Genomic DNA, 21,973 nt, shown 5'->3' on the forward strand with positions numbered 1-21,973 from the left:
TCATGAACCGTTTTAATCTTTTTGGAGGAACATGGAAGTGAAGACAATGCTGAATAAAGTCGTAGTTTTTGTTATTTTTGGACCAAAATGTATTTTCGATGCTTCAAGAGATTCTAATCAACCAACTGATGTCACATATGGACTACTTTGATGATGTTTTTATTCCCTTTCTGGACATGGACAGTAAAGTGGGCATAGACTGCATATGCTCTGGGACTAAAATATAAAATATCTTAAATTGTGTTCTGATGATGATCGGAGGTCTTACGGGTGAGGAACGACATTAGAGTGAGTCCTTAATGACATCAATTTCATTTTTGGGTGAACTAACCCAAAGTTTCAGAGCAATCAACATTTAACATTTAAGGTGTTTAAAGTCAAGCTTAGAAGCTTACTAGATTTGGAACAGATACATAATAGATACATGCATATTTCAATCAACAGCAATAGTTCCAGAAATATCAATAACTTTATTGTACTCATGAGATGCCTCTCTTAAGATAAGTAAATTAATTGTGATAGGTTTATTAAGGGTGAGAATCAGAAGGCGGTGCCTTTCTCACACTTTGTATGTAGGGGTGGGGGTGCAGCCACACGGGCCAACTGAGAGGCGCAACTGCAAGTAAGGACAAGATGACAACAACAGCCAACAGTATCCCACACTTCCCAACCATTCAAGCCAGTACCGAAAAGGGAAGACATGCTGACATCAGAACATGTTTAGCAATGGTGCATCAAGTCGCACAAATTTTCACAAGCTTGCAGAGGCTTGTTAAGTGACAAGAGCATGGCTGATGAGAACACCATCACTGTCCATTTACAAACATAATGGAGAGTGCCTTATTTCAAATAGCTGCACTGCATTCGGCATGATGTGCTTTTGGTGTGACCATTTTTAACTGTGCCAGACTGGTTAAGCCACTTCCAGTCTTGAGATTGCAAACTGATATTTGTCATCCTATTATTTTAAATCATTATCATTATCATAAATACACTGGTTTGTAGCACAAATCGTATAATGGACTTTGTTATTTTTAGTAGCTAATGAATTGGAAGTTTTGTATGTTCACAGAAAATAAGTTAATATAGAGTTGCAAAATAAGGCGGATATAACAGTGCTCTATATAGAAATCTTGATTCTGATTGGCTGACAGACACCACAGTTCCATCTTACATTATTTCAGTTATTATAGCTTCCTACAACAGCAAAAGAACCAATATAGGTTACTAAAGACATCGGCAAAGCTAATAAATATGAAACTTTCTGGAAAAAAATAAAACACAGAAACTTGTTGTCAGTGTTGTCCCATGACTTTTTAAATAAAATATATTTGCCACTGCAAGCTTTATTACATTTATCACTATCAAGGTGATAGCGTGGCTGCCCTTAAGTCCAAATGCCGGGTGTTTTTGTCACGTCGTTTACACCCACATATGAACTGCCACAATATGTTATGTGCTATAAATTAGGATTGCTGTTGTTAAAGGGTTCGTTCACCCAAAAAAGAAATGAATGTCATTACTGACTCACCCTAATGTCGTTCCTCACCCGTAAGACCTCCGTTCATCTTCAGAACACAGTTTAAGATATTTTATATTTAGTCTGAGACTCCGAGAGCATATCCAAGTGTATGCACACTTTACTGTACATGTCCAGAAAGGGAATAAAAACATCATCAGAGTAGTCCAAATGTGACATCCGTTAGTTAGTTAAAATCTCTTGAAGCATCAAAAATACATTTTGGTTCAGTATTGTCTTCTCTTCCGTGTTTGTTTTCAAACCTCAAATAAAAATTCAAATGCTAATGAATCAGCGTATTGATTCATGATTCGGATCGCCAATGTCACGTGATTTCAGCAGTTTGACACGCGATCCGAATCATGAATCAATCCGCTGATTCATAACCATTCGACTCTTTATTTGAGGATTGAAAACAAGCGCAGAAGAGAAGACAATGTGAATTAAGTCGTAGTTTTTGTTATTTTTGGACCAAAATGTATTTTCGATGCTAAAAGAGATTCTAATTAACCAACTGATGTCACATATGGACTACTGTGATGATGTTTTTATTCCCTTTCTGGACATGGACAGTATAGTGTGTATACACTTGCATACACTGTCGGACTAAATATAAAATATCTTAAACTGTGTTCTGAAGATGATTGGAGGTCTTGCGGGTGTGAAAGAACATTAGGAGTCATTAATGACATCAATTTCATTTTTGGGTAAACTAACCCTTTAATATCTTTTAGAAAATGAGTCGCCTCTTTTTTAGATGTCCCATGTGGTGCAATAGATTGCTTGATACATTCAAAGTTGTTAACACTGAGCTAAGAGAAGAAAGCAACTCATATAAGAGTCACAAAATTCTTTGTTAGAACGATCTGAGGCAGTTCAGACATCTGTGTTATCATTTGTCATCTCTAATGGTAGCATTACTGTAAGAATGCAATGCATGCGAGACTGGCATGTGGGTCAGCTGTGTTTTCCTATAACATAAACGTTTAAACGTGACTGGTTCTCGCTTACTCAATCTGAAGGAATGGGACCCATCAGAGGGTTGTTTTTTGCACACTTTTCATTGTTAAAATTATGGAAGAAATGTCACAGACATGGATTATTTGCAAAACACCAATATACCCAAACCAACCAATCTTGAAAAGATGATTAAAAACTGTTCCATATGAAAGACAAACATTTGTTGACATTCACAGAACCTAAATGATGTCATGGCAGATGAATTGCCTCTAGAAGATAACTTCCAAATATGTAAGACTGGGAGTTCAGCATTATCCAACCCCACAAATGTAATTTAACCAAGTCAAGAAGATGCTTATTATTGTGGCTCTTAATGCGAGTGTATCCAGAACAAAGGTCAGTGGTAGATGTAGACTGATTATTTGAGATGAAGCCTTTACATTTAGTTAACAAAGTGAACGCTCACCTGACCAGCTTTACAAGCTCTCTTTCACCTCTCATCTTAACAGCTAAAAGAGCCGGTTTGACAGGAAGAACATCTAGACTCGGCCCAGCCTTTGAGATCTGCTAACTGCTGGTGAGGTAATGTGAGCAGAGCGCTGGGTTGACACATCAACATCCGCTTCCACTGACTTAAGACAATGATATCCATAAGAGCTCACATGAAACTGACTGCTGAAGATTAACATAATCTTAAACTTTGAGGAAATAGTGCATATTGCTGCAATAATTATTCTGCAGTGCCAAGTCTTTGAACTATAACAGTGCCTTTTAAAAAGAAGGGATTGTAAATGTCATAATGTAGATTTTTATGACATCTGACGATGGATGAAAAACCTGTATTTATATGATATATAGTAGTGTTCAAAAGTTTTGCATCAGTAAGATGTTTTTGAAAGAAGTTCTTGTGCTCGCCAAAGGCTGTATTTATTTGATCAAAACCAGTAAAAACATTAAAAACATGAAATATTATTAGTCAGTGTCACACTAATTTTCAGAAATTATGGTAATTTGGTGTTCAAGATTATTTTTTTTTATTATTATCAACATTTAGGCCTGTTCACACAAGGACAACAACTATAACGATAATGATAATGATAAAGATATAGTTCGAAAAATCGTATTACCACAACTACAACAATAATGGCACAAAGAAACAATTTAATTGAAATTACTTTCAGAACTTTTTTTTTCAGTTAAACATTATAAACAGTCAATCAGAATGTATTCTGCTTTAAAGAACTAGAGCATTTAAAGTGGCAGATGACAAAATTGCAGAGCATAATAAATACAGTAGAAAGTTATCGTACTTAGTTGTGGGCCCCAATATCGTATTATTCTTATTGTGAGCAGGTATTAAAACAGCTGTGCTTCTTAATATTTGGAAACTGTAATACATTTTTACAGGATTCTTTGATGAAAAGTTCAAAAGAACAGCATTCATTTGAAATAGAATTGGTCTCTCTCTATATATATATACACACACACACACACACACACACTATATTGTCGTAAGTTTTTATATGCCTGCCTTCACCTGCATGTGAATATTAATGACATCCCATTCTTAATACAACAGCTTCAACTCTTTTGGGAAGGCTTTCCACAAAGTTTAGGGATGTGTTTATGGGAATTTGTGAAGTCAGGCAATGATGTTGGATAAGAAGACCTGACTCGCTGCTCTAATTCATCCCAAAGGTGTTCTATCAGGTTGAGTTCAGGACTCTGTCTTTGTGAACCTTGCTTTGTGCACTGGTGTGTGCAGTCATGTTAGAACACTAAAGGGGCCATCCTCAAAATGTTCCGTCAAAGTTGAGAGCATGAAATTGTCCTACATGTCTTGGTATGCTGAAGCATTAAGAGTTCTTTTCACTGAAACTAAGGGACCAAGCCCAACATCTGAAAAACAACCCCACACCATAACCCCCATCAAACTTTACACTTGGCACAGTGCAGCCAGGCATGTACCATTCTCCTGGCAACCACCAAACCCAGACTCGTCCATTAGATTGCCAGACAGAGAAGCATGATTTGTTACACGTGTCCATTGCACTACAGTCCAGTGGCGGCAGATGCTTTGCATTGCACTTGGTGATGTAAGGCTTGGATGCAGATGCTTGGCCATGGAAACCAATTCCATAAAGCTCTCTACACACTGTTCTTAAGCTAATCTGAAGGCCACATGAAGTTTGGAGGTCTGTAGCTATTGACTCTGCAAAAAAGTCAGCGACTTGCGCTGACCCCGCTCTGTGATTTTATACCCATTTTTTTCACAAATGTTTTTAGAAGCAGTCTCCATGTCTAGTGCTTGATTTTATATACCTTTGGCTATCAAAAGTGATTGGAACACCTGAATGAAATGATTTGAAAATAATTTTGGCAATTTAAGCCTATTCCACAGAGTTTTTTGAGATTTTCCTCCATTTAAAAAAAGTTTCAGTGAGTTACTGCTTTTGTGTGTGTTGTGGTCCCTTGCAGTGTACAGTGTAATTACACTATTATACACTATATATATATATATATATATATATATATATATATATATATATATATATATATATATATATATATATAATAAAGTAAATTATGTCAATACATCATGTTATTTTATTAGAATGAGTTATCAGTCATTTTCGGCTTTATCACTGTCTTACCTAATATCAAGTTGCTTATTTCCTCTCCACTTGTTGCAGGCACTTGGTAGTAGCAAACCTGAGAACTTAATTTAAGAGGATATCTGGTGGATATTTCTAGGGGAAAGTTCACAGGCAGATGGAAAGCACACAGTCCAAACCACCCCAGGGAAAGAGAGAGGTTGAGAACCTGACTGTAAAGCTGAAAGAAAGACTATTTGATATCAGGCTACAGCTGACATGCTTGAAACTTTAACAAATAAACGGGTAAATTGGCAATTCAAAAGACGCAGCCGCATTCCCATGGGTCAGTTCAGGTGACAACGCACACAACACCTGCCCTAACGTTTCAGCACACGTTTATCAAGAGAAGCTGGAGAGTTTAGAAAGATTCAAATGAAAACTTGAGGCTGAAGGGGTGGGCTTTCGGGTTGAAGTTCCAGTAACAGTTTTGTTATTCAGAGAGGTATGAGGGATGGAGAGCATTGAAAAAGCACAGCAGTATAGCTTCCTGTGTAGAAATATATTAATACTTCTCTTTTTAAAGGCTTTATAATGCCCTATCATTTATTTGACATCCTGGTTTACTTCAGAACAAGATCACGTTTGCTGCTTTTGCATATCTGAAGTCAGATTTAGTGAGATTTTCTGGATTGTGTTGCTCAGCACTATTTGCATATATCATTACGCAATAGAAAAAGCACACAAGCACATAGGGAGGATTTATGTCGCTTCCCATAATATAAGCACATCCAACTCATGAGTTAGCAACTGCACATTAAATAAAATGGTGGCCAATGGCAAGAATATTACAGCTGGAGAAGGGAGTTGCTCCAGTGGTCCATAATCTATCACCAGGGTGTTTTTGTGTTGCCTCATGGCCTGTGAATGTTACACCTTAGCACATAGTAAAAGTCCACAGGGAGGCCAAGTGGTGTCGGGAGGGGAACTCCCATCACAGCGGGGTTCCTGCACCCTTCCCACACAACTGTTTTCCCTCCAAAATACAGTCCATCCTTTAGGTAATCAGATGTAGTCATTATATACCACTGACAAGGGGTCTCTGTTTAAATACTTCAACTGATGTACATTAAAACAAGAGGGTATGATCAACATCCTTTTCTTGTAAAAGGCCAAAACTGAGTCCTTAAGAAGGCTTCCTCCCACTTCAGCTGAAAATGCCAAGTTTTATCACTTGAGTACTTTAGCTTATAAACCAAGGGAGCTCACGTGCCTCTGGAGTGTTTATATATACAAAAAGATATAAACCGTGGTTAACGTCATTTATACGCGCATGGAGGACGCAATATAAACACATCATTCCGAGGAGCTAAACACCCAGATGTTTTATTGTAGAGTTGAATTAATTTGGAAAGTGCTGATGGTGGACAGCTTGTTTATGATGTGCTCCGTTGGGTGGCTGGAGGGTGCAGGACGGTCAAACCCCCACTGACACCCCCCGAGCAGAGTTCCTGGGAGGTTCGCACCTCCGGGAGGGATGATTATCCTGTCAGGAGCATCTTCACAGCAACCTAACAGGATCATTTTAAACCCTTCAGTTGTTTTCACAGCCTCTATGGGAACGGTCATTCCAAATGGTCAGAGGGGGAATGAAGCAATGCTACATGGGAAACAGTATTTGAATAACAACAAGATCTCTGAACTCTGACCTTTAGGTACTATTCGGACTCATGCAGGACTTCAATACAAGTTAAGCCCAATCAACAGCATTTGTAGCATATAATGTTAATATTTGCAAAACAATTATTTGGAGTCTTTCTTAGTTTTTTTGGAAGGAAATGATACGGTTAGATTTATAAAGTTACAAAGGAAGCAAAAAGGACACTAAAAATGATGTGATCAATGTTTTTCTATTTCTAAATTTTTTACTTTTTTATATAAATGATTAAGTAATTTAAGTTGAAATTACTTAAACACCCAATTTGATTACATTAATTGTTTGATTGACTTACATTAATTGTTCTGTTAAAACTTTTTACTTGAGCTGTAAAGCTGTTCCGGTCATTTTACACTGCTCTGGGAATAAAGTTGTTAACTGTGCAAAGTTTGGGGTCAGGAAGATTTTTCGCTTGTTTGTTAAAAAAAAACTTTTATTCAGCAAGGATGCATTACATTGATCTAAGTTGACAGTAGAGACCTATTGCAAATAAAACATTTTAAAAAACTACAATATATATATATATATATATATATATATATATATATATATATATATATATATATATATATATATATATATATATATGTATATGTATATATATATATATATATATATATATATATATATATATATGTATATGTATATATATATATATATATATATATATATATATATAAAATATATTAAATAAATACTGTTATTTTGATTCTCATCTGATTTGATTGAAGTGAATGTTTCATTGTGTGTAAACACAAAGCAGCATGAACACAAATAAATATGGGTGGTTTCTCTTTCTTTTTCCCAAACAGGTAAACCCGAATGACAACTATAACCCTTGTCTATGCAACAGGCAGCGAGTTCCAATAAGGAAATTGAAGACTCTTTAAATAACACAGAGGTAGCATGGAAAACATTTCCTCAGAATATGTAAAGGTTAGCGGAATCATAAGAAAAGGTAAACACAGCAACAACACAAATTTCTAGTTTCGTGCTCCATGAAGCAAACAACAGAAGACAAGACAGCAAGATCTAGTGTGAGGGATGTTCATAACAGCTGTGCCCCAGAAATACTATGAAACTGATAGTGCAAAAAAATGTTCACTTGCTTTCTGCTGGCTGACCTCTAGAAAGCATTTACTCTGCACAGGAAACCATAGTATATATTTCCACTTGGTATTTACAGTATTTAAACAGTTAAAAAATATGGACACCAATCACATAATTGATTAAATTATGTAAATGAAGAAAAAAAAACAGAAGCTTGGTGGTGCCTTGAGTTCTGTAAAAAGAGCTCAGATAAACACACTCCATCAAGTTACATCGAGTTGAACCCGCTAACTCTCAGACATAAACTGCTTTGGATAACAAGACATCCTGACAAAAGCTGGATCACAATCAAATGCTGACCCACCAAAAAGCGAATGAGGCGGATTAGCATAATCCCTCAAGTGACCCACGACAATGGTGGCCAAATAAGATCTGCTTTAATAGTTGAATAATACATTGATTTGTTATACTTCTTTAAAATAAAGTCTCTGTATTGTCTTTATTTATCAAACAAACTTGTATTTTCAATTATAATTTTAATGAAAAGTTTTCATTTAGATTATTTAATATGAAAAAAATAAATAAATTATGAATAAAATATTATAATTAATGTCACATGTCACATTGTGTCACATTTTAAAACAGAAATAGGAAATCATTAATACCATCATTAATATTTAATAAACTGATTTTGTTTCTGTTTCCAAAAATTGGCACACATGTCCCCCTAGTGGCTATTTAAGGTCAGAATCAGTGTGGGGAGGAAACGAACGACTATAATATTCAAATCAACATTAATAAAGAGAAATTATGAAAGCAATGAGAAATACAAAGTATCTTTTCATAATAAAGTAAGATCATAAATAAGGTAAGACTACTGTAGCAACTAAGTTTGTGGATGCAAAATATAGGCCTACCTAACAAACCACTATACAGTTGCAAGAAAAAGTATGTGAACCGCTTGCAGAATCTGAAAATATGAATAATTTTAACTAAATAAGAGAAATCATACAAAATGCATTATTTTTTATTTAGTGCTATCCTGAATAAAATATTTTACTTTTTTTTTTTTACTTTATATTAGTCCACAAGACAAAAAAATAAATGTTGAATTTATTCAAATGACCCGTTCAAAAGTTTATAAACCATGATTCTTAATACTGCGTGTGGTTCCCTGGATGATCAACGGCTGTTTTTTTGTTTTGATGGTTGTTCATGAGTCTTTTGTTTGTCCTGAGCAGTTAAACTGCCCAATGTTCTTCAGAAAAATCCTCCAGATCCTGCACAATCTTCAGTTTTCCAGCATCTTTTGCATATTTGAACCATCTCCAGCAGTGACTATGATTTTGAGTTCATCTTTTCACACTGAGGGACTCAAACAGTTTGAAAAAAAAAAAAAAAAAAAAAAAAAAGATTCAAACATTTACTGATGTTCCAGAAGGAAACACGACGCATTAAGAGCTGAGGGTGAAAACTTTTAAACAGGAGGATGATGTCCAAATTATTATTATTTAATTTTTTTTAATGTGATTTTTTCCCCTTTCATTTAGTACTGCCCTTGGGAAGTAACAGAAGATATTTACATGTTTCCTGGAAGACAAATTAAGAACAATTTACCTTGATTTTCAACTTTTCAAAAAGTTTCTCTCCCTCCCCCCAAACACACCTCTTAATGCGCCGTGTTTCCTTCTGAAACATCAGTAAATATTTGAATCTTTTTTTAATCAATTTAATAATTTAGCGGACTCTTTTATCCAAAGTTGTTATGTAATAGTTGTGTTTGAGTCCCTCAGTCTTCCTCAGTGTGAAAAGATGAACTCAAATGGAGAGGGTTCAAATATGCAAAAGATGCTGGAAAACTGAAGATTGTGCAGGACCTGGAGGATTTTTCTGAAGAACATTGGGCAGTTTAACTGCTCAGGACAAACAAGAGACTCATGAACAACCATCAAAACAAAAAACAGCCGTTGATCATCCAGGGAACCACACGCAGTATTAAGAATCGATGATTCATAAACTTTTGAACGGGGTAATTTGAATAAATTCAGTCTTGTTGACTATATGTAAAAAATATAAAAAATTAAAAAATCTGTACAATATCTAATTCAGGACAGTACTACATTAAAAATACCATGCATTTTGTATGATCTCTCTTATTTAGTTTTAATTATTTACATTTTCATATTCTGCGAATGGTTCACATACTTTTTCTTGCAACTGTACATTACGTAACATGTAATGTACAACACGAAAGATGTTGTAGTAAGGAAGAATACAAATACTACCAACAGTACGCTTATGGTTCATTCTGTGGTTTTCCAATCTTTATCCAGATTCAAAGGAAGACTCTGCTGAGTAAAAGAAATAGAGCTATAAAACATACATAGACACAAAACAAAACTATGTCAGCTATGTAAAACATGTATAGTATGGACCATAACATGAAGCATCACCTCTGCGTCATCTGGTCTGTGCTAGAATCTCTTGACAGCTCCTGTAGACCTGAACCAAACAATTCAGCCGAGGCTTTGAACTCTGGCGAAAGAATGCAACGTGTTAATTTACAGAGTGACATGCTAAAGATTCCTATAATCTTGCTTTTGCTATAGAACAACAACAGCTCTGCTTCATACCTGAAATAGAGGGACGATGCTTTTCACAGTCTCGGGCTCTGCTGGGTCCTTGATCAGAATGCACAGATAGTATATGATGCTGTGCTGAGGTGGAAATATACAAGGGTGATTAGGCTATTTTTGACTTGATTTTGATTTCTAGATCACAAAGTCCATCATGCAAGACAGATTACCATATAAACAGCCTCGTTGATGACAATGTCTTTCAGCTTGCTCATCTCAATGAATATCGTGCTTTCTCGTCCAGAAGCGTAAGATGAAGACAGCTGGACGCCGAGGGAGCCGATTATGAGAAGGGTCTCATGGTCCACTTTCACAAAGTGAATATGAATTATCATCCCAGCCAGCGTGAGGATGATTGCACTCGACAGGACAGCAGTGTTCTATACATTAAATGCAAGTCATTGGAAGTTATATTTTCTTTTTAGAATGAGAAAATATGCGTACGCGTGCATATTATTTGCAATATAACGTTCTTACCTCGGTGAAGAAAAATATAGCATATGCAAATAACCATATAAAGCAGGTGCACACCATCACCTTGCGCAAGGACAATTTCGGTGAGGTGACGGTATACTCTCTGCAGAAAGCAGAGTGAGTTTGGCAGTCTAAAGAAATCGAGTTTCCATTTATGTCCGTGAACTTTTCCTCAGCCATGTTGATCACTCTTAGTAATATCGATGTCAGAATAGTATGTGAATAAGGATTAGAGTTTAGAGTTTAACTAGCTGTGTTTCGACAGTCATTTGTCAACCGGTTGTCAACAGGCTTCTTCTTCTTCTTAACAGTGTGGCGGTGGAAAATTACCGTAAAGATGCATTTCCGCCACCTACTGGACTGGGTTGGAGAATTGCAGTTTTTAAATAAATTGTAAAAATAGTTTATTTAACTGACCTTAATTATTATTTTTGTTATATTGAGCCTTTTTTCATGGTAGATTGTCCTGTCATTTGATTTTTCGTGAATTAAAATGAGGCTGAGGAACACGACAGTTTAACAAAACTGGTATTGGGTTGTAGCCACTGATATATATAGGCCTATATGAAAAAGACAGAAGACATTTACACATTAGCATAGTTTTATTAGGCTAGAACTTATAAGTACTTATTTAGGCCTATACGTAATTTCATATCATATTTACTTATTGTCTTCAAAATATGGTTAACGTGTACTGACATGTTAGCATTTATTGTAGTCTCAAACATACTTTAATTTAAATTCTAATGACAATAGGTCATACATCTATATATTTAATTAAGTTGCCATTTTGTAGCCTACATTTACAAATAAATCAGACATAATCAAGTAACCTACTTTACATGGGCTTTAGTAGTTAGCACAAAAAAGATATTAAAACGTAATAATTTAAAAATGTACTTAATTTAACTTTTTTTAAAGTGTGGTAATTCAATTGGATGTAAATAATATGTTATTTTAAGGTGTCCTTGTTACAGTATAAATAGGCCTACATTAAATTACCGAGAAATATTAATTAAGGATTACATTTTTGTTCGGTGTTAGTTGCATGTAATTATTTATAATTTAACGTTATACGTCTACATGTAACGTGTAACAAGGACACTGTAAAATAAAGTGTTAGGCTACCAATTAATATTATATTATCTGCAAGTGGCCTGGTTTAAAATACCTACGTTTAAGATTCAAAACCTACTACAAGTGCACTTCTTTTTCAGATAAGCATGCCAAGTAGTTGTGTCCTTATATGTTACCAAAAATGTCTTGTTTTATAAATTATATGTATTAAATGTGCACTTGTAGTAGCCTACTTTGAATCTTAACAGTACACAACTATGGGATATAGCTGGCCGAATAGCCTTAATTTGAAGCCTAACACTATTTTATGTAGGCTATAGCCAATAGTAGGCCTAACAATAAATTATGCATAACTGCATGCAACTAACCCTGCAAAAAAAATAAAAATAATAATCCTTACCCTAATCCAACCCCCTAATAATCTGTCAACCTCTCCTCATCCTATGTCATGAAGTCATTTGTTTGTGGAAAATGGACTCCATCTCCCATTTGGCTTTGCGTTTGTTAACCTTCGACTGCAGCTAGTGAAAACAAGCCGATCAGCTGATCTGACCTGGCAACAACATTCACCCGAATCAACCGGGGAGGGGAATCATTTTACAAGCTGGTGGGCAAACAGTAATCTTGACATCAACCGGCTTATTAATTTGTGTTTATCAAAGAGTCGTTGTTGTGTGCGATGTTTCAGAGAATTCAGCGGTTTATTTGATGAAGACTGCGGTGTGGTTCTGGCTCGAAATCAGCTTGTTTTTGTTCGGTCAAAGCTTGATCAGTGTGTTGTTGGGGGAACATACTTTAAGGACAGTCTGTACGATACTAAATAATTATTAATTCCGCTGCAGAAATCATATTTCTAACCCCCTAGTATCTGTAGTCTTTGAAATCGGAGGAGTTTGTCCAGACACGTATGCTAATCTTAGTTAGCTTGAGTAACAAAAGCCCAGGACGATAACAATACTCGAATGTAGCTGTTTTCTTAGTGTTTACGTTTGTTAATAAATACATTTTGATTGTTAATGCTTGTAGTTTGTGAGTTTAGACACTTTAGACTGCTTGGTCACTTTTAAATCAACCAGAAAGCTGGACAAGTCTGACTTAGTGCCAGTGCTATACGGATGTCAACTGATCTATTTATAGTTCATATTGAATATTTGATTTTAAGCCAGTGTCATAATTTGACACAACACATTTAGAATTCCAATGAAATTAAATGCAAACGTGTAAGATATTTTGTTTAAGAACTCAAATGCGTCATTCATGAGGTATAACTGTTATATCATCTCGCTTGTTGATTGTGTATTTAGGTTGGTCTCTGCTGTAGTTGGTTCAACTTTCAGAGGAATAACTTACCAGTTAGTATATTTACAGAGAGCTTTTGGTACTTTAAATTCAGTTGCTTCCGTTCGGTGTGCTACCTCGATATTATATTTAGACCTATAATGAGCGGTCAGGGTTCTTCGGCGGAGAAGGGGTTGAACGGCGTCCTGGTTTGTCAGGAGAGTTACGCCTGCGGTGGCTCTGACGAGGCCGCCTTCGAGTGCGACGAATGCGGCAGCCTGCAGTGCATCCGATGTGAGCTGGAGCTTCACCGTCAGGAGCGCATGAGGAACCACGACAGGATCCGAATCGCACCTGGCCACGTACCTTACTGCGATTCATGCAAAGGGGACGGTGGGGTCCCGAACGGGGGGCGGCTGAGAGCAGTGGTCCGCTGTCAGGGATGTAAAATCAACCTGTGTTTGGACTGTCAAAAGCGGACTCACAGCGGGGTCAGTAAAAGAAAGCACCCTCTCACTGCCTACCCTCCCTCTAAACCCGCGGAGAAGAACTGCAGCACTGGAGACGAACAGCTTGATGCATTGAAAGCTAAACTGGAGAAAGTCATCAGCTTTCTTCTGGTTGATGAAAAGGAAGACATGCAGGTAATTCATTTTGTTTATCTTATTTTTACTCGCTGCAGAGTCAAATGACGTCCAGCTCCACCTCTCTGGACATCCCATGGAGTGGATGGATAGAGTTGTGGGTAGGGTTAGGGGCAGGTGTGGTTAGATATTCTAGCTCCACCCAGGCAGGCCCCCCATGGATATCCCTGTGGCCCACAGAGGTCCTAGGACTCCCCAAAGACCGAACTGAGATCGCAACCCGCTCCCTGGAATGTGATTTCAACCGAGCACAACCCCTGGAACACCCTCCACTTGATGTCCAGTTCCTCTCTTTTTTGACATAAGTGGAGCTAGACATCCCAACCACACCCTATCACTAAACATAACTCCACCCTTTAGGTCCACATAGTTGGAGCTGGACTAGGTAAAACCATAATGTTCCAGGGAGGGGGTCAGGGGGAGCTGGATGTCTGCACTGTGCTTTTTCTTACTTTCAAGCCACTAGTTTTTGTTTTTTTGTTTAACGTAACTGTGTGACATTGCTTACGTATATGGATTATGTTTATTTCCTTAACCTGAACAGGTGAAGGATGAGGAGGAGTTTGTGAGTAATTTAGGCTGCAGGCCTGAGGAGCTTTTGAAGGTGGTGTCCATTTTTGGCAATACTGGAGAGGGCAAATCCCACACCCTCAATCACACTTTCTTTCTGGGTCGTGAAGTGTTCAAGACATCCCCAACCCAGGAATCCTGCACCGTTGGGGTGTGGGCAGCAATGGACCCTGTTCATAAGGTTGTGGTTGTTGACACAGAGGGACTCCTGGGGGCAGGAACCAACCAAGGACAGCGAACCCGCCTCCTCCTGAAGGTGCTTGCAGTGTCTGATCTGGTCATCTATCGGACACACGCTGACCGGCTTCATGATGATCTTTTCAAGTTTCTCGGGGATGCGTCAGATGCGTATCTAAAGCATTTTACGAAGGAGCTGAAAGCTACGACTGCCCGCTGTGGTTTGGATGTGCCCCTTTCGACTCTGGGTCCTGCTGTTATAATCTTCCATGAGACAGTCCACACCAAGTTATTAGGCTCAGGTCAGTTCACTGAGTTTAGGATGTTTTCTATTTTGCTGTCCTATTCACAAAACATTAAAGGACAACTCCAGTGAAAAGTGAACTAGGAGTAATTAACACATTACTGAGTAGATTGTTCTCTGGGATGCGTTTTCATGAAAATCGAATGTAAAGAGTTTTATCTCTAAAAACAGATTTGCTTATAATGCTTGTATATGGGGCACAGAATAAGTAAAATTAAATCTCTAGTCAGTACCACTAACGGGGCTCAAAATAGCCTCACACTTACACGGAAGCATAATGAGGGTCCCTACATGCAAACTGAAGCATTGAGAACTTTGTAAGTGTACAAACAGTTTTATAAGAAAATACTTTATAAAGACAGTACATTACGTGTATAGACAACAGCCATCTTGGAAAACATATGAGCCACGAACATTGTGCTAAGTGAGCTGGTCGATAGGAATTAAGTTTGTAAAATTTTATTAGATGGAAATGCATGAATTTATTAGCCTGACAAGCCAGACCCACATCAAGATGTTTGGTCTGGAAACTCACCATAGACAGGGCTCAATCCGAGGGGCGGGATAAACGGTTGTTTTTCAAACTCCCTCTGCACGCAATAGGATAGCGCTACACCAACCAGAGCAACGAAGGTGAAACAGAGCTTGTTGATAGATTAAACATTCGCCGTATCCGGTCGGCTAAACTACGAACACATCTCCCCTTTTTAAGAATGACTTCAGTGCCGTTCTTTGTTCTTTTCTCAGAGAAAAGCTTAACTCCAAGTCTTCCAGAGTCGCGGTCAGAGCTGATTCGAAAGACCGCCGCCGTCTTTACTAGAAGCACGCAAACACAACTCGGCCGTCGTCATTATGGCCCCGCCTGCCGACTCTATACACGACGTGATTGGCCCGTCCAGATTGTGAGGAATACATCTCAGAAGGGTATTGAGAGTTCCTAGACGACACTTGCGGGCAGATTAAATTTCCTGCTGCTAGGGTGCGTCTAGATTTCTAGGCTATGAATTTATATGTTTATTTAAATATATGGCTGGCTAACTTTCTTTCGGAAACAATGGACCATATGAGATTCCAAGTCACAGCTCATCACTTATCATCACTCATCACTTATGCACAGCATTTGTGGATTGACTTGTCGAGACTATCTTCCAAGAGAGCTTCTGTCTGTATACGCGTAATGTACTGTCTTTATAAAGTATCTTCCTTTTAAACTGTTTGTACACTTACAAAGTTCTCAATGCTTCAGTTTGCATGTAGGGACCCTCATTATGCTACCGTGTTAGTGTGAGGCTATTTTGAGCCTTGTTACTGATATGAACTAGCGATTTAATTTGACTTATTCTGTGCCCCATCCACTCGCATTATAAGCGAATCTGTTTTTCGAGATCAAACTCTTTACTTTCGATTTTCACGGACACGCATCCCAGAGAACCATCTACTCGGTAACCATGTGTTAATTACCTCTTGGTTAATTTTTCACTGGAGTTGTCCTTTTAGTTAGAAATGACATTGAAATAAGTAAGCAAAATAACGAATGCTTATGCTGCCTCCGACGTCTGAAGTCATGATTACGAGATCAATGCATTCAGGTTTCAAAATGTGAGGGCGTTCATTTGCAATTTTTACCTATGAAACTCGTATTTACGATAATTCCGAGAGCACGTGAAGGCAGCATTAATTCCACTGTCTCTCATGCACTGCAGATAAGCCATCAGAATCAGCTGAGCGGCTTCTTCAGGAACGTTTCAGAAAGCTTGGCCTCTTTCCTGAGGCATTCAGCTCGATTCAGTACCGGGGCACTCGCACACACAACCCCCCGACAGACTTCAGCGGTCTGCTGCGCAGTGTTGAGCAGCAGTTAGACAACAACACTACACGATCTCCACGGTCTGCCGGTGTCATCTACAAGGCCTTGCAGGTAATTCGTTTTTTATGTCATTGATAAGTTCAATTACACTTTTAGCTCATCGATGACATGAAAGGGTGTTGGTGAAAAGTTCACTACTTCGTTTCACAATTACTTTTCTCCAAAAAGTCTGCAGACACATTTTTTTTCGATTCTATTTTTAACCCTTTAAGAAGAACTTCAAATGACTGCTAACAAATCTTGAGCTCTGGCCTTGAAATATTCCAAAAGACAGGCGTGTGCTATTTTCAGTTATACATTTAATACATCAAGCTAATGATGACGCTCTTGTTCTCAAGGCTTTGAGCGAGTGCTTCAGCGGAGAGATTCCTGATGAGAATCTGGCAAGCAACTCTTTCTTTCCAGATGAGTACTTTACCTGCTCTAGCATCTGCCTCAGCTGTGGGTAAGCTGCTCCTCATTCCAAATCTGTTTAGAATTTTCAAAAGCAACTCTCATACAATTAAGAATATACTCTACTCTACTCTACACACTCATACTCTAGTCTCTTATGCTCACCAAGGCTGCATTAATATGACCGTAAAAAAGTAATATTGTGAATTATTACAACAGTATTTTAATAAAAAGTTCAAATAAAAGCATTTATTTAAAATAGAAATGTATTAAGTATCAGTGTAATATTAGCAATATGGTTTTCTCTGACAAGGGCCTAGAAAGAATCATCTGGGTTGAATAAAAAAATAAAACGAGGCCTGATTATATTAGATAATATAGTATTTATTAAATGAACATGCAAGGGGTGGGGATGTTAAAGACATGAATGTTAAAGGCAACACAGATTCAGTTGAGACTTCGCTCAAAAAGTTTCCCTGAGCAACATTTTTTTTCATGTAAAATCAATATTTGATTCATTTGATTTGAGTTTTTCACTATTTGCCAAATGTTGTGTTATGATGCCAACACATCACATACCTTTACCTTTTAACTCCTAAACAAAGTTCTTTTTTACAGTCAAGTTATCTGCATACACGTTGAATGATTTAAGCAACAACAAAAAAAGTTAAAAAGGAGTTTTGTCCTGCGCCACTCAGGTGGCTAAACTAGTAATTAGACGTTTGTCTAGCTAGTTTTGACTCTTGTAATGCAGATGGAAAATTTCTTGAATGTACACCATACTAAAGCCTGTTCTGAATTACATACATAAACAAAAGCAATTCTAAATCTTTGGGGGTTTTTTTATTTTCAGCTCGGGCTGTAAAAACAGCATGAATCACCTACGAGAGGGTGTGGTGCATGAGGCTAAACACCGTTGCCGCTATTCAGCCCACTACGATAATCGCATCTACACATGCAAGGTAGGTCCTTAACAATGCAACACATGACCTGACCTCACCAGCTATATTCTATGACTGCCTAGGTCTGACATTATGTGTGTTAACCTGCTATTCCAGGCTTGTTATGAGAGTGGCAAAGAGGTGATTGTGGTTCCAAAGACAACGGCATCCTCTGACTCACCTTGGTTTGGTTTGGCCATATACGCCTGGTCCGGGTGAGTGGTGTTATTGGATTACAGTTGTACAAAGGTGCATTTAGTTCAGTTCATTTAGACGTACAAGACTGATTTGGGGGTTTTCTTTGCAGATACGTGATTGAGTGTCCAAACTGCTCTGTAATCTATAGAAGTAGGCAATACTGGTATGGAAACCAGGACCCTGTTGATACAGTTGTTCGGACTGAGATCCAGCATGTCTGGCCAGGGGTGAGAGAAAGCTTTTTTCCCTATATTTATTCCATTTAAATAACAAAAAGAACAAGTTTTATTCACTTTCACATTTCCGTTTCAGTCTGATGGATTCCTGAAGGACAACAACAATGCTGCGCAGAGGCTGCTGGATGGTGTGAACTATATGGCTCAGTCTGTTTCCGAGCTAAGCGTCAAGCCTGCCAAAGCTGTCACCGCCTGGTTAACAGACCAGATTGCTCCTGCTTACTGGAAGCCCAATTCTCTCATCCTTGTGAGTTTTAATGCTATGTTTTTTAATGTGCTTTTTAAATGAAGAGCAGTCTCCACTGAAGAAAGAGTATTTTTTCCCCCAGAGATGTAATAAATGTGGAGAGGGATTCCAGGATAATGATACAAAGCATCACTGTCGGGCCTGTGGAGAAGGTTTCTGTGATGGTTGCTCCTCTAAGTCACGGCCAGTCCCTGAGAGAGGCTGGGGCCTGGCACCTGTGCGAGTCTGTGATGCCTGCTTTCAAAACAGAGGCATCCCAGAAGGTATACCACACTTTGAATGGCAGACAAAAATGTTTGGATTATATATATATATATATATATATATATATATATATATATATACATACACACACAATATGCATATAGATAGATACATACATACCGATCAGGCATGTGAAGTGAATAACACTGATTTATCTCTTCATCACGGTCCTGTTAGTGGGTGGGATATATTAGGCAGCAAGTGAACATTTTGTCCTCAAAGTTAATGTGTTAGAAGCAGGACAAATGGGCAAGTGTAAGTATTTGAGTGAGTTTGACAAGGGCCAAATTGTGATGGCTAGACGACTGGGTCAACATCTCCAAAACTGCAGCTCTTGCGAGGTTTTCCTGGTCTGCAGTGGTCAATATCTATCAAAAGTGGTCTAAGGAAGGAACAGTGGTGAACCGGCGACAGGGTCATGGGCGGCCAAGACTCACTGATGCATGTGGGGAGAGAAGGCATCAGAACTGGACCCCGGAGCTCGGTCTGAATCACGTTTTCTTTTACATCACGTGGATGGCCGGGTGTGTGTGCGTCACTTACCTGGGGAACACACTAGGATGCACTATAGGAAGAAGGCAAGCCGGAAGAGGCAGTGTGATTCTTTGGGCAATGTTCTTTTGGGAAACCTTGGGTCCTGCCACCCATGTGGATGCTACTTTGACATGTACCACCTAACTAAGCATTGTTGCAGACCATGTACTCCCTCTCATGGAAACTTAACTTTCTATTAGCTTTTAATATATTTTATAATTTAATTTACTCCTGTGAATTTTTATCAGTGAAATCATTAATTTATTTATGGCAAAAAACAATGCTTGATTTACTGGTTTCAGTCATTTTGAAACTTAAGTATTAGACTTGGTATAAGACAATGATGCAACATGTGACAAACATGCATTATTTAAATTCATAATATGATTAAAATTATGGTCTCACAGAACTGCTGGATGCAGCGCTGGAAGAGGAAGAAGGTGGGACTTTGATTGCCAGGAAGGTGGGAGAAGCTGTTCAGAACACATTAGGAGCGGTAGTCACTGCCATAGACATCCCTCTTGGTGAGTTCTTCACTGTAATTTACAGTTTTATGAGCCTGTTAAAATGTTAACATGACATTTGAATTCACACTTGAAGTACAGTTGAGTGTCAAATTATAATATTTGTTATAAATAATAGATATATTAATAACACACATTTAAAACCTTTGGCTTGTTAAGCCTGTTTTGTGCTCTGAGCATGATCAAATGCACCTGTGCATTTACTAGGTCTGGTAAAAGATGCAGCCCGTCCAGCATATTGGGTCCCTGACCAAGACATCCATTGTTGCTACCAGTGCCAGCGTGAGTTTAATGCCCGTCTCTCTATCCATCACTGCCGTGCATGTGGACAAGGAGTATGTAACGACTGCTCCCCTGATCGCCGGGCCGTGCCCTCCAGGGGGTGGGACCATCCCGTGCGGGTGTGCATCACCTGCAACCAAAAATCTGGAGAGCTCTAGCAGAACCGAACATCACTCTGCATTATAAGACACCCCCATATTTGTGGCTACAGTGCTTCAGTACAGGTTGGTAGGGAAGAAATGCTGCTCTCAAACTGAAAAATCCTATTGGTTGTTGAAAACGAGAGGAACATCTCTGAAATGTAGGGGCAAAAAGCATTCACGTCATGCTCCTCAACTCTACATGAGCTGTTCACAGTTTAACATATGTAATATGTTATTTTACATACATATTTTTTTTTCTTTCAAAGGTTAAATCCATCAGGAAAATAAATGTTTCAGACCCTTGACAATCCTTTGTCTACCATGCAATACGTTACCTGTGGGCAGGCCCAGATGGAACAAATGTTATTTTGGGAAAACCTGCAGAACGGGCTTAAATGTGGTAGAAAAAAAAGTGTTAAACATGCTTACAGGTGCAAGATATGAATTATGGGCTTTCTATGGCTGCAGATCCATATGGGCCTTCCTGTGGGTAAAGGCAGCTAACATAAGGCCTCTACAGCAGACATTAGACCGGTGCACAAATAATTTACCGTCCTGTTGTTTTGCTCAAATTTCAGTTGTTTTATGTGAGAGAAAAAAACTGTCAATTTGCTTTTAAAATTGCCCATATTGTTTTGCATTCCTTTACCCTCAAAGAAACCCTAGTGTAAATTTCAGATTCATTACTGTTTGTCTCAAGTATTTGCTGCCTATTTTAAAGCTGATCTCACACGATCTGATATTGTTCAGTATAATTTAAAAACTTCATTTATTTTAAATGTGTGTAAATGAGGAGGAAGTTTTTGTTTGGTTTTTAAAACTGACCTTTTTAATGAATCACTACCACTGTTGCCGAATCATACTGCGTAGTTACTCTTAACACAAAGCCATGATGAAACCGCACAAATGATGTGGCTCTGCATTATCTGTCAAGAGATGCCAATCTACATGAATCGTCATTATAATAAATGTTATTATATGTTAATTGCTCTTATTTAGCCCCTGGTATATTTATGATCACTGTCAGTAAAATGGATTTCTTGGCCAAATGAACTCATTATGTAGAATCAGGTTATTATAGACTCAGCGAGGCATTATGTGTGGATGACTGAACATGACTGACACAGACATAAGAAACATGAATATCATTTTATATTCTTTGCACCTTGTATGCCAATTAAATTAAACTTGAGTACACCTCCAAGAGTGTGGCTTACATATTAAAATGAGTAAATGGATTTCAGTTCTTAAAGCGACAGTTCACCTTAAAATTGTCATTTATTCACCGTGTTCTTACAAACCTCTGACTTTAATTTTTTCTAGAGAACACAAAAGAATATATTT

At 38.0% G+C, this 21,973-nt stretch overlaps 2 protein-coding genes across 3 annotated transcripts; one reads left to right on the plus strand and one right to left on the minus strand.

Annotated features, from left to right (window-relative positions):
* Positions 1-9,816: 9,816 nt before the first annotated feature.
* Positions 9,817-11,291, minus strand: pigh (phosphatidylinositol glycan anchor biosynthesis, class H). Of its 2 annotated transcripts, none has more exons than XM_067418590.1 (5): positions 10,954-11,291; positions 10,647-10,856; positions 10,474-10,557; positions 10,294-10,375; positions 9,817-10,191 (listed from the first exon to the last, which is right to left on the minus strand). In XM_067418590.1, the coding sequence occupies exons 1-4, from the start codon at positions 11,128-11,130 to the stop codon at positions 10,301-10,303; spliced, it is 546 nt and encodes a 181-aa protein (XP_067274691.1). In that variant the 5' UTR covers positions 11,131-11,291; the 3' UTR covers positions 9,817-10,191; positions 10,294-10,300. The 2 variants fall into 2 exon arrangements, with proteins under 2 accessions (XP_067274691.1, XP_067274690.1); XM_067418589.1 differs by having other exon boundaries at positions 9,824-10,188; positions 10,954-11,289.
* A 1,255-nt stretch (positions 11,292-12,546) lies between these two features.
* zfyve1 (zinc finger, FYVE domain containing 1) lies at positions 12,547-21,826 on the plus strand. The gene is made up of 11 exons (XM_067417484.1): positions 12,547-13,949; positions 14,494-14,998; positions 16,704-16,918; positions 17,206-17,312; positions 18,114-18,222; positions 18,319-18,416; positions 18,509-18,626; positions 18,712-18,882; positions 18,965-19,145; positions 20,088-20,204; positions 20,412-21,826. Exons 1-11 carry the CDS (start codon positions 13,467-13,469, stop codon positions 20,642-20,644), a joined length of 2,337 nt encoding a protein of 778 aa, XP_067273585.1. The 5' UTR covers positions 12,547-13,466; the 3' UTR covers positions 20,645-21,826.
* The last annotated feature ends 147 nt before the right edge of the window (positions 21,827-21,973 follow it).

The sequence above is a fragment of the Pseudorasbora parva genome, chromosome 15 (genome assembly GCF_024679245.1).
Source record: "Pseudorasbora parva isolate DD20220531a chromosome 15, ASM2467924v1, whole genome shotgun sequence".
Taxonomy (NCBI): Eukaryota; Metazoa; Chordata; class Actinopteri; order Cypriniformes; family Gobionidae; genus Pseudorasbora; species Pseudorasbora parva.